The sequence below is a fragment of the Centropristis striata genome, chromosome 10 (assembly GCF_030273125.1).
Source record: "Centropristis striata isolate RG_2023a ecotype Rhode Island chromosome 10, C.striata_1.0, whole genome shotgun sequence".
NCBI classification, from domain to species: domain Eukaryota; kingdom Metazoa; phylum Chordata; class Actinopteri; order Perciformes; family Serranidae; genus Centropristis; species Centropristis striata.
Window position 1 is genome coordinate 15844128 of NC_081526.1, and position 13328 is coordinate 15857455.

Sequence of the window (13328 nt, forward strand, 5' to 3'; positions counted from 1 at the left end):
CTCCTGAAGAAGAATAATTAAAAGCGCTCAAGGGAGGGCAGTTTTAATTTCACATGTAAGGGGCTAAAGATTTCATTTAAAGGCGCGGCGAGCGGAGAGGAGGTTAATAAGATGAACAAAGCAGGGAATGTGAGAACATACAGTGTGAGGAAGCGCGTTGGACTTTCACCTGACACGTTTTTAATTATTGAACCTCTGATATTTCTCTGTTGAAGAGAGGGGGTAAAAAGAGAAGATTAACTGATTAATGGTCATGGTAACCAATTACTCACTCATGGGGAAATAGATGTAACTTCACCACAGTAACTCTTCTCTTCAGCGCTAAACGTCACAGAGTGTAGCATCGCTTCCAACACCAAAGCTAAAAGCCTATTGGGAACACAACCAGAGCATTGCATAATAACTCCTTCTAAAAAAGTGAACTTGCTTCTACAGTCGAATGTGTGCTCTTGATCACTGAAATCTCACTCCATTAGTGCTATCTGAAGTTGATGTATCCCAATTATCATAATAAGATCAGCTTGGTCCCATACTCCATGGGACTCCAAACTCTCTTACTGCCACAAAATGATCAAAAGGACTTTGTGAACTAGACCCAGAGTCCCAGCTGTGGGCTGATTTGTTCAGTAGTGGTGAAAAAAGAACTTTAATTGAATATGATGTATTTCTTTTACTTGTACTTTTGGGCCCAGTCTGCTAGAAAAGGAACAACAGAGATATGCCAGCGTGTTTTATCTTGGCTAGATATCGACCCAAGAATACTTTTCTTTACTTAGATCACCGTTCAAGGATATAATACAATTCAATGTTTGCCAAGCTGCACCCAAGTGATAGACTTCCTCTCTGTGATGCCAGCAGCATGTTCCACAGGTCTCAATGTGTCCCCCGTACTCCCCCTTTCATGGAATCATTAATATTGTCACTGTATGCATGGGAATGTACTGCAATCCCAAAATCCTGTTCTGCCGCGCCGCCGTACTGTGCACACATACACACACTGTTTGACACTTATGTATTATATGTTTATCAGTCTCTAATGAAACACTGACAAGTTCCCTGCACAAGGGATACTGTGTTCCATTAATTGCCCTTAAGGAACCTTGGGCACTCACAAAAAGGCTGGTCCTATTGCAGCTGACAGCAGAGGGGCCCTCATCCCCGGCCCCCTGGAGAGGGAAGATATTAAGCGTTAGCATCGTCTGTACTCTCTCCTTCAGTCTCTCTGTCATTCCTTTTCTCTCTCTCTCCCTATATGCATCTGTCTCCCCTTGGAAGTAAAAGGTGTCTCATTCTATTTCTTCAGCCACACGTTACTTGACCACAGTGTTTAGCATAGAGCTTGACAAAGAGAGCTGTGTCAGTTAATTTGTCAGAGAGTGTTTGTGATTGATTTATTCATCTAGGGCTCAACAAATGTTTGTACTGTGATGAATCCCCTGAACCATAATTTACTGCAAATTAAACTCAGGCCTCTAATGACACAGAGATATGTATGTACCAATTAATTTGAAAAAACACACTGATTTTTGGACTTTTCCAAGATTCATTAAGAATAAAGGGTGTAATCACAAGGAAAATCTTGCCAGAAATCATTTTAAATGCATTTTGAGACAGTGACTATACAATACTTTTTCTTTTCACCCCCACCCCTTTTTATTATTTTGTACGGATTTAATAATTGTGGACCTAATAAGATTTTTTTTTTGTACAACAAAACATTAATTTTTATGAGTGTTTATTAACCACGGACATCTGCTGCAAATATTCTATCTTTTTTTTGTCTTTATTTCATCTTTTTACACAAAGACATTTTTGTGGCCCAGACTACTTTTCTCATATTGTTTTTCAAATGTGAGAAACCCTTTGTTCCGCCTCATCTTTCCTTTCAAAAAACTGCATCTCCCTCACAGGACCTGTGATCTCTCTATTAGAATGTGACAAAACATTTGTTCTCACTAGAAATTATGGTCTGTAACATCCTCTAATTTGATTCACAGTTTATTTGCAAGTCCATCGCCGTGTTGAACAAGGGGTTATGGGCGCGTCACACATATGGATAATTTTAAGCAGATGCATCTGGCGTGGCTACCATGCTATGATTAGTTTCCAGAGCGTTTGTGAGTGTGTAAACCATTGCTGACATGGATGAAATATAGCCTAGGTTCACTGGGAGTGCAGAGAGAAGAAATGTACCCCATCTGTAATACACTGTGTAGACTAATATCAGCTCCTTTTCTCTGATATTGCAGTGAGATATCGATCTGGTAAAATTGTCCCATATTGGAGCTGTCTGTTGTGATATTCATCATGCTGTCACCTCTCCCCAACACCTACGCGTTATTAGAAACCCGGGTTTGAAGAGGTTGAAGGGTTTTAGTCTCCGAGATGTAGCAAACAATTCATCATGAGGGAGAGAGAGAAAAAGAGAGAGAGAAAAGAATTCAGGTGAGGTGATGCTTGGGTAAGATTTATGTCTAGTCAGGCTGTACATTAAGAATTATATCATCAAGCAAGAGGACACCAGCGGCTTCACTGCTATCTGCTGAGCAGGCCTATTTGCTCTCCTGCCAGGCTTAAATGGAGTTTTTTTTCTATCTCTTATGAAGCTTTTAAGAGGAATCTGAAGTATCAAGGAGCGTAGTATCTCACCCAAACAGAGTTATTTGTGAAATGCATGGCAGCTTGTCAAAAGCAATTGTTATGTATGTGGGGATTTCAGTGAGCCTGACATTATATTTTGCGCTCAATGCCAGTCACTCATCAGGAATAAAGCCTGTAACTGGTATGTGCCACCTTCAATTTGGCCCACTTCAGGGTGGGACTCTAGTTTGAGTTCCTGTTATTTCCTCTCTTTGCTTGCAGTCAGAGATTCTTCCGGGAGGATCACAGAGATGTACACAGACGGAATCCAATTCTTCCGTGTCTTGCAGAGGAGTCAGACTTTGATTCGTCTTTAACTCAGTACAAATGCTCGTCTGGGAATGTGCAGGCTGGGGGCTCCCTCTGAAGTTCTCTCTCTCTCTCTCTCTCTCTCTCTCTCTCTCTCTCTCTCTCTCTGGGAAGAAGTGTGTGTGTGTGTGTGTGTGTGTGTGTGTGTGCTTGCACGCTAGGCTCTGCTCTGTTAGCCACGATGTTATTGTTGTAAACAGCATTTAAAGCACAGCTGGCCAAATTGATCAGGGCTTGCGTTGGAGTGAACTTGAGCAGCAGAGAGTGGGGCTGCATAAACAGGGCTGCTTGTATCTAAATATGCAAACACTCTCACAGCAGTCCACACTCAGGGGAACAGACACTGTTACTTCTGATGGGGAAACAGTGAGAAACCGGCTCGAGCACTAACCTTTCCATGTATACAGAGAGGGAGGGAGAGAAAACAGGAACATTTTTCCCGATTGTGTAAACATTTCTTTCCTCCCCAGATCACTTTTGGACTCCTCCAAGTATTTACTTTTCATTAATTATTGAAAAAAAGAAAATCAGGGAAAAAAGCGAATAAACAGTAGATAATTTTTGTTTAATGTTTCACACAGGATTCCAATCCTCAGTGCAATTAATGCTAATCACCACGGTCTTCCTGTTTAGCTTGAACTCAGTGTGTTTGTGAGCCGTGGCTGTCTCTCCGTCCACATCTTTCGCTCGGCCTCTCTTCCCTTCAACTCTCTCTCTTTTTCTCTGCATTTTCCTCCTCCTCCTCCATCTCTGCTGTTAGTCACCGTGTCTCCTCGTGTTATGATTACATCACCCTTTCTGTCTGTTGTGTCCATTTAGACCTGAAATTAATCACATCCGACAATCTGGTTGTGCTATTCCCAAAGTTCAAAAGCTTTAGTGGTGAGAGAGTGATATACAGGGAGCGATGGAGGGAGGGACAGAGCAAGATGGAGCGCATCAAGCATGTTGGAGGTACTTACCATTTGTAGAGTACAGTATATTAATTGCTTATCGGTTTTTGATTTCAGAGTCATTTAGAGTCAATCGAACGCATAATTTTCACAGCTATTGTTCTTTGGGGTTTGTTAATTGTCACCCCACTGGCAGAATTAAAAGCAAATTAAAAGCCTTAACTATTGACTCTATCTGAAGTCACTCTCCACAACAATTTCACAAAACAATGGGGAGGATTAATGAAAATGCAGCTTGATTTCTGTTCTCCAAAGCTTTTGCTATGGGGAACCAATTAACTACCCTTCAGGATGACTTTCACTTCTAACTGCCGGTCTGTTCCACTGCCAGAAACTGGGATTAATTCTCAATTAATCCCTCCACCAGAACAACTCTGCCTTTGTCTGCTGGGGAGGACATGAGCATACAACACCGAGGTTACCCCAAGCCTGTTTGGTGGAGGAACTCCACCCCTCCTAAGATTGATACACCCTGTAGACTAGCTCTTCTCAAGCTGAAAATAAGAGCCATTAAAAGGGAATGGTTGACAATGATTTTTGTTTTAGGATTTTGAGCTTTATTAGCCATGCATATTAATGAGTCAATTAATTCCATTCGTCCTCGCGAGTGGTCTGTTTGTTTTTGCCTGACCTTTTATCTTAGATGCGTTCACGCTTGGCTTGGTTTAAGCACTTACTCCATACTGTGTTTCCCATAGCCTCACGTCCAAAAAGGGAGTTTTTATGTGTTTAGCACTAAGATTCTCCCCCTCTCTTTTGTTTTCTCTCTGCAACTCTCTCGTTCTCACCCCATCCACCCTCCCCCTCTATCTTTTTCTAGCTCTTTCTCCTTCTGTCAGAATGCCTGCTGGATGTATTCCTCTCTAAATGTGACAGGAAATATGCTATTATAGCATGCAGAATATTTGCCTGATGGGATTTGCAATAAAATTACTACATTTCCTTTCCATTAGGATCTCTAAAACCCCTCTCTCTAATTTATGATTACCCTGGCAAAAAGACATGTTATATACATAAAGACTAAAGTAGCCCCCAGTCCACATTTAGCCCGTCCTGCTTTCAAAGTTAGTTGAGAGGACAGGAGAAATAATTGAAAAGTGCAGCTGGACTGTGTACAATCTTGTAAGGGATGCCTAGAAAATGAGATTAATCAGTGCACAGACATTGTGGGGAAAAGTTTGCAGTGAATGCCTGACAGTCGTGCTCTTTCTCTCATTTCAAATGTTGGCAGGCTAGCAGGCAGCTCCAAGGGAAATGCGCTCCTTTCATACTTGAGTAATTGATGAATTGTATGCAATATGCAAATGAGAATCCATAAATCTTATGAATGACAGCTTAATTTATGTGAGCCTTAATGAATGCAGGATTAGATTTTAATTAAATATCCTCAAAGGCACCCTGACTGGGTAAGTTTTTAAAGCCTTGTTTTGAAGACTTGTTTCATATGCATCGCAGTTCATGAAAAAGAGAGATCAGTGAGAGTGGTTAGATGAAATTTCCTCGCAGTTTGAAGATAAGACCTGTTCTGTTTTGCTAACCAAAGGCACTTGCAATTAATAAATATTGGAGCAAAATCATATCTACCAATCTCATTTAGGCTTTCCTGGAACTGCTCATTCTCATACATTTGATTAACTGCATTTACTTTAAGCGCTATCTGATTTCTAACATTTGGTACAGTATCTTTTTAATTAAGAGAATCATCCATTAGGCATGGAAAAGTCAACCAATTAGGCTTTCCTCATCAGCTCCCGTGATGTAGGAAGTCTGCTTACTCATTATCAGAGTCTGTTGATGTGATACTAAACAATCTTGGACTCTGTAGTTATGGGACATACAATTATGAAATCAGCTTTTAACATTAATGATGCATGGGAATAATCAGCAATTTATCGTGTTTTAAGATCTTCTTTAGATTCTATTTCACAGCTGAGAGGCTTCAAACAGCTCTAATAGAATGTGATTACGAGAGTAAGCTCTTTGTAGCCACTGTAACAGTGATTTTCTCCCGGAGCCTGACTACGGTTTCATGACACAGGCTCGAGGAAGGAGCGTGACTGACTCCCAAGTTCCTCCATAGCATCGCGCTCTGTGATGGTGTCACCCAGCGTGGTTCTAATCAGGCCTGAGCCCAGACAAAGGCACCAGGAAGGCACCCACTCTCCCAACTACCACTGATCTCAACCCTGCACATTAGTCCACACAGGGATCAGAGCACAGACAGCACTTTAAAAGGGGTTTTAGTGGGATTGATGCTAACTCTCTCCCGCCTTTGATTTCACACCATTTGATCTGTGATATATTGTTCCGTAACAAAGGTTCACAGTTTGCAGGCGGATGCAGCTGTTCCTACCCCTAATAAATAAAAGTGTGTTTTTTTTTCCTCCTCGCACTCACAGACTCGCTGTAATCCAGCTATCTAGATCAGATAAGCGCGATGTGGCTACCTGTGCGAGGCAGTGTTTGACAGGTGCAAGGGGAAGCTGATTGAGATAATCCAAGAATAGGCTCAATGCAAATACAGATACAAGATGAGGGTGAGGATAGATGGATGCATGAAATAGATGGATGAGTGAATACATTCCCATGTATCACACTGTGACTCTGAGATTATGATCATCACAACCAATAGACTGCCAAGGTCAGCAGGAAATATAAATCATCTTTTTTTCTCCCTTTTTGTTGAAGGCAACATATATTCCTGTCATTTTCAGTGGTTTTTACGTCATTTTTAAAAAACTATTTTAAATTGCTATAATCTAACTGAAAATATTGCCATTATTAATTAATCTGACAACTAGTTTTTAAACATAATAAAAAAATAGATGTAGAACAAGTCATAAAAAGGCAAAAAATATTTTGTTATTTAATTAATCTTTATTTCAGAAATCCAAGGTGACACTCACAAATTGCTTATTTTGTATATATTAAATGTTAACTAATATTTTCAGTTAACATAAAAGCAGCCAATCTGAACATTTGAGATTGTAAAAGCAGAAAATACCTGACATTTTTGCTTCAGAAATTACTTTAATGATTAATGACTTTAATGACTCATCAAATGGGTGCTGAGAAAATATGTGAGTTTTAAATAATGTTAAACTTGTTAAACATTGCAAGTTTAAAAAGAGATTTTAAAAAATCCCCTTCATAGGAAACATGTAGATGATTAATAAAATCCTTCTGGGTTCCTCATCTGTTAGTTTGCATGGGCAGGGATGTTATCTTTGCTCCTGTGTTTGCTGACATTATTGTGTTCTCCATAGCAGAGCTTAAGGCTGCTCATCAATATGGGAAACCGAGATCACATTCAAATAAGACGATAATTAATTAGACATATATGTTATCATCACAAACCCACATTGGGAAATCAGAATGTGTTCATCTGTGACTCTACACTGTAACTTGAATTTATTTTATCCTAATACTTGCCTGCCAATCTTCCTTTTATTGCCATGAGGCAAGAAGTGCAGAGAAAACAAACAGTACAGCTTGTTTCCAAAAATTAAAGAATTAAAGTTCATATTTTCACCTCAACCAACCCTGTTTTCTTATGGCGATTTAAAATCAGTAGTCCTGCACCTTAGCCATGTTATCCCTGTCTTCGTACAAACATAGTTAACCTCTCCGGGGAGTTGCATGCATATTGTTTAACTGTTTGATTGAACCAAATAAAAGAAAACTATAAACTCAGCATATTGAAGCCCCTGCTGGTCTGAGGCCTCTGAATTTCTGCCTGACCCGGCACTTAAAAGGTAAGGAGCTGCTTTGTTTTATCAATAAGACCTTGTTTTCATGGCTGGTCACCACCCCAGCGAACCAATCAATGGGGCATGCTCTGCTATCGCTGTGAGAGAAATGAAAAATAAACCCCAGATAATCCTTCAGTTAAAAGGTTACTCAGGGCGATAAAAGCTATTTTGTTAATTTATTTACTCTCTGCACTGGAGAGATAAAGAAAAGGAACAATTAGGGAATTCTAGGTGAGAGATTTTAAAAGGGCAATGACATTGGGTTAATATTTTATAAGGCCTGATTGGCAGAGACCTGGAGAGGCCTTTTGTTTACACAAGCCCCAGACGGAATGATTCACTCGCTTGTTTTGGCCGACTGGGCGGAAATGGAATAAATATCTTCATCCTTACCTTTTAGAAACGTCAAACAAAAGACTGAGATAAAAGGTTAATGGCTCAATCATAACCACCAGGAAATAATATTATGCTTTTTCTCTGCAAACTGGAGTCACTATTGACATAATCAGGTTGAATTCCTAAAGATATCTGAAGATGGGAGGAGCAGATGATTTCCGTGTGTAACTAAATCCACTGAGGGAGTGTGCTCACTTGGGCTAAACATTACATTTGTGGTTTCAATTGATTTATAACAGATCATAATCACTGCATTAACGGCGTTCTGGGTAATAAGATCTCAGTCACTGCTTCCGTCGACAGAAATGAGTCTGATAGTGAGATGTCAGAATTTTGCCATGAGATCAAAAACCGTCCTGATATCTCATGCGATATTATACCTCTTATTATACCTATCACCTCGTGTTGGCTTCCTGTAAACGGGGTGAGAACGTGAATTTAATTATTGTGCTTTTATTGCATTGTAGCGCTGAAATTGGACTCGTGTGGAGTGTATTGTTGGGCCCCGTGTAATCTGATTGCCTGCGCAGCGTAGTGTGTTGGATAGTATCAGGTTCCAGCCGACTCTGCTGGGTCAACACACGGCCGGGCCATTAAAGGAAGTCTGGTTCAGGGAAAGTTCACCACTATTTTCTTTTCACCATGGTAGCGAAACAAAAAAGAGAGAATAGATGTGTAACATATTTGTGGCCCCAGCCCAAAGCTGGTGGGGCCTATTTTGTTTCCTTAATTAAAGCCAGAGATATGAGGGCCCTGAATATCTTCGGTATAAATATAAATAAAGCAGGGAACAAAATTCTTTCATGATTGACCCCCAATACAGAAATAATATTGTCCAAATAAGTCCATTTTAAAACCCTGTGGTTCCTATTTTCTGAAACATTTTTAAATGGAGGAGAGAAAATGAAAAGAAGGCAAGAGAGATTAGAAAAGACAACAGCGGACGAGGCATTAGAAGAAGCAAAATTCCAATCATAAATCCAGTTGTGCTATCTTTTTTTTTTTTTGCAATAATGGCCTAGTTTGGAGCAGTTTCTGTGCCAGGCTATTTAGGGAATCAGCATCTGCTGCTTGATAAATAGCCTGGCTATTTTGTTTTAGGCCAGGTTGAGTTCCTCTCTGGACCCAGCATATTAGCCTGGATGACTCTGACCATTGCAGATCTGCACTGATGTTAGCATGCACACCTCAGCAAGGAGCTAAATGACATATTGTAAAGGAGCATTACCCCAAATTACATGAAACAAGGTTGTGATAACACTGAATAAGAGGATAATAGTAATAGTACACTCTGTTATAAAGTGTATGCCTTTTCTCTAAATTTAAACACCTACTCAGTCACAAGAAAAGGAGGCGATAACCTTAATTTCTGAGAGGCTTTCCTGTTGCTCGGAGGTTCCTCAGTTCAAAGCTCCTTTTCAGTCGGTGTATTGCTTTCATGGCCAGCCAGTGTTATTTGTGTGTGGAGAGTAGCTGAAATGCTATCCCTTTAAACACACAGACACATTCTCCTGCAGCCTATCAAAACATTACCTTTACTTAACCGGGTCTTTGTACCTGGGTTCACATCCTTTGACATGATCTAAGGTTGATGTGACATTTTTTTGTCCATTTGAGGACCTTTTTGCTTTTAGTATTGTTGGTAAAAAGCCTTTTACCCATCACATACCCTCTATTGAGGTCTTTCATAAATAATTCAGCTAGAGTACAAGTGAAAGTGATGACAGCAAAACTGTGTGCGATCTCTCCCTCTCATAAGATCAAAGAGGTGCTTCTATAGAAATAGGAATTACATTTCCAGACGTTCCTAGGTTGAGCGGGTGCTCATTTCTCTTTCTCCCTCTCTTCTCCCTCTCTCACTGCCCTTCTCTCACTTTCTGTCACTCGCTCTCCCCCTCGCCACTTCTTTCTATCACTTTCGTATTTTCCCTCCAAAGGGACACAGTTGGGTGGAGGTCTGCTTTTAGTCCTAAAACCTCCAGAGCCGGTATATGAGAGAGTCAGCACATTCAGACAGATAGAGCGAGTGCACTCTATTAGCAGGACTGAGGTAAATAAACCTCACAAGACACGGCTGAATAAATTCAACTACTAAGGCGTTGTGGTATCTGGACTAAAACACTGCATCACTCTGCAGATACTGCCTTTGGGAAATGTAGTGAAATGTACTGTAACGTAAACAGCCTCATACACTGTACTGGTTAATCACGTACAGAATGAGCCATCATTATGGTTAAAGTTTAAGTGGTTACAATGATTCATTTAATTTGAAATTAAAAAACATTTAACAAAGATTGAAATGATGAAAAAAAAAAGTTAATATATTGACAAACTTGAAAGCACTTCAAGGTCAGTCATTCATTCATGGGCTCTTCGGATTGTCCCATTTCCTAAATTGAGAATTTGTTCTTCCAACATTGGTGTGTTTGTGAGCTTTAATCCCTAATGTGAAAACAAATATATTGCATTTTAGTGCTCAATTATTTTATTTTAGTGCTCAGTTATGTTAAATTGTGTTAAAATAACACATTGGTAGCTGTTTCCTGTATTTGCATGACAACAAAAAGCAAAGAAATGTTTCATTTTCCTGAGTTTTCCAACACCACATGAATGCAGCACAAATGTCCTATCTTGTTATTTTAAAGAAAGTAAAAATAATTTATCTAATGTGGGCCTGCAAATTCAGATCTGCTCTAAAATTGTATTTTAGAGCAGACTTCCTTGGCCCATGCTACAGTCCTCCACTAAGTTTCATGAAATTCAGGCCAGTAGTTTTTCTGTAATCTTGCTGAAAAACAGACAAACTAAACCGAAAACATAGCCTCCTCGGCAGAAATAACAAAGTAATGGAATACAGTTTTATCAGTCTTGCGGCCAGTGATGTATCATGCTACCGAAATAATTAGTACCTATTAAGATATTTTTGTGGAGAAATTATGCTCAAGATTAGACTAAAGGAATTACAACAGTGACATTACTGTATAAACATGTTGGCGCACCCCTTTAAACCTTACAAACAGAATAAAAATGAACTTGATTGCAGTCTTCTAATGGGTCAGGACAGCAGATCAGCCCACACATCCCCAGTTTTATTTCCAGCTGCGTTCTTTCTCTGCAAAATTTATCCTGTTTATTCATGTTTCCTCCCATAGTTACAGCACGCCGCGGAAGCCCTTTGGTGTTTTAAAGATGGATTAAACTCAGTTCATATTAGGGAGAACTTAGTATCCTGGTAAAGCTTGAAAATGGACTATTGTATGTGAAATAATGTATGAAGCCAATATGTCACCTGTGTCAAGTCACCATAATTCATCTTCAGCTGAGACATCCAGCTCCTTGTTCATAAAGAATATACCTCCATAGGATCTTGGCCCCCTCATTATATGCTCATTGCATTTTTTTTTCACCCTGTAGGCTTTTCTTTGTAACTATAAGCCAGCAAAGTAGGTATTGATTGCAACTCGAAGCTGTATTAATAAGTGAATGAGTAAGATGTGTGGAAAGTCACGGGTGTATCTGCTTTGAAGGCCTTTTCTCCTGCACAGTAAGGTGGCACAGTCATTTATCACGCCTGGATCTGTGCCCCTCGTTTGGTGTAATAAAACTCCCCCATCAGAACCGTCCAACAGGTCTGAATCACTCTGTCACACCACCTTCCAGCTAAGGCACGCATTAAATCAAGCAAGCAGAACATTTCCTAAGGCAGCCATTGCCTTTTAATTTCCTGAAGAACCTTAAAATATCATTCATTACCAGAACTACACATATTTGGTTTTTAAAAGTCTCATAAATCAATAGTGGCCTGACTGCAATAATTATAACAAGTTAACATGTAATTTCCAGGCCGAGGGCCGCGCACTGGATTTTAGCATATGCAAACGAGGCAATTCAAATAGTGTGGGGATATTAATACGGAGGAACAGGTAACGAGGTACGGGTTATGAATTATGCATCAAAAAGTGGTTGATCTTCAATAAAGGAAATGAATTCACCGTGTAATCTAATTAGTTATGGAAGTCTATTATGTTGAGCTGCAGAAAGCAACTGTCCTTGAAAAGAAATTTATTTACAGTACATGTTAGCTCTTTGGAATGGAATTGCATTCTGGAGTGTTCCAAATGTTAACACCCACCCCGCCAGCACCACCACCACCACCACCACCCACACAACCCCTCCTCCCTCTGCCAGTCTCCTCCTCGCCTCTCACCCGCGTTCTCCTCCTTCTCTGCCCGGTGTTTTAGCTCCAGACCCGGCCGGCCTCCGAAGAGGACCCAGAGTGTGACATCACCGGAGAACCCCCACATCATGCCCCACTCAGTCCCCGGCCTCATGTCCCCTGGCATGATCCCACCCACAGGTATGGTTTAGTCTCAGTCTGTAGCACTCTGTCATTGTTACTAAGGCTCTAATTCTCTCTGTCTGGGTCTCTTCTATCTCTCTCTTCCTTTCTGTCACACACACACACACACGCACACACATCTTCCCCACCAGTGGCCTCCCCGCAGCTTGTCCTCGAAATGGCAACCAGTCCAAAGTGACACATGCACCCAACCACCAGACACCAGCCGCTCACTCGTTTACCAAAAACAGATCCTCTGCTCAACGCCCGGAAACCAAGAGGGGGAGAATAAATTGGAGTGGAGATCTTTTCTCTCAGATTATTCCAGTAGATGTTGCATTTTGCCTTGAGTGCATTCTAATTAGTGCGATTAAATCCACTCCACTGGTATATGTACATAGGCAGTGATGATGCTAAAGCAAGCTTATCGCCACAAGAATCAACAACAACCGTTTGTGCCCTAACTTAGCCCAGGGCCAAGTCTTATTGCAACCAATGCTTTTGTTCTATTTGTGGCTGGCTTCATTGTGACTGCTTTGATGTTGGTGGCTGTAAGTGCTCTGATTTGCATATTTTGCTCTCCTTCTTGATATGTCTTTAATGATATTGTACTGACGAACAGAGCTCTTTGAATGCTCATACATACAGTACATACTGTATTTAACCAGTTATTAACTATAGTATTTTTCAAAACACCACAGCTGGTTTTCCATGGTAATCTTCAGTGCATAACAATTTGAACAGACTTGTAATTATCCTACCTCGCACATTTTTTCCATCTCTGTAAAAACAGTCTGGAAGTGTTTTTCCTTTTCTCTTTTTCTCCAAGAGGCAGCAAAGCAGCAGCTTTGAGGGGTTTGAAATTCAATATTAAGCACAGATTGGGCCATCCTTGTGATTCAGTACAATGGAGGCTCACAGGCTAGTGCTTTGAACTCT

At 40.4% G+C, this 13328-nt stretch overlaps 1 protein-coding gene across 9 annotated transcripts in view; it reads left to right on the forward strand.

The window, feature by feature from the left end:
- The window catches only part of dachd (dachshund d), a 98770-nt gene that overhangs the window by 36863 nt on the left and 48579 nt on the right, over nucleotides 1–13328 (forward strand). For all 9 annotated transcript variants that reach the window (XM_059342849.1, XM_059342855.1, XM_059342857.1 and 6 more), the window contains exon 2: nucleotides 12292–12407. In XM_059342849.1, coding sequence (XP_059198832.1) covers nucleotides 12292–12407 — 116 coding nt within the window. The remainder of the gene's footprint in view (nucleotides 1–12291; nucleotides 12408–13328) is intronic.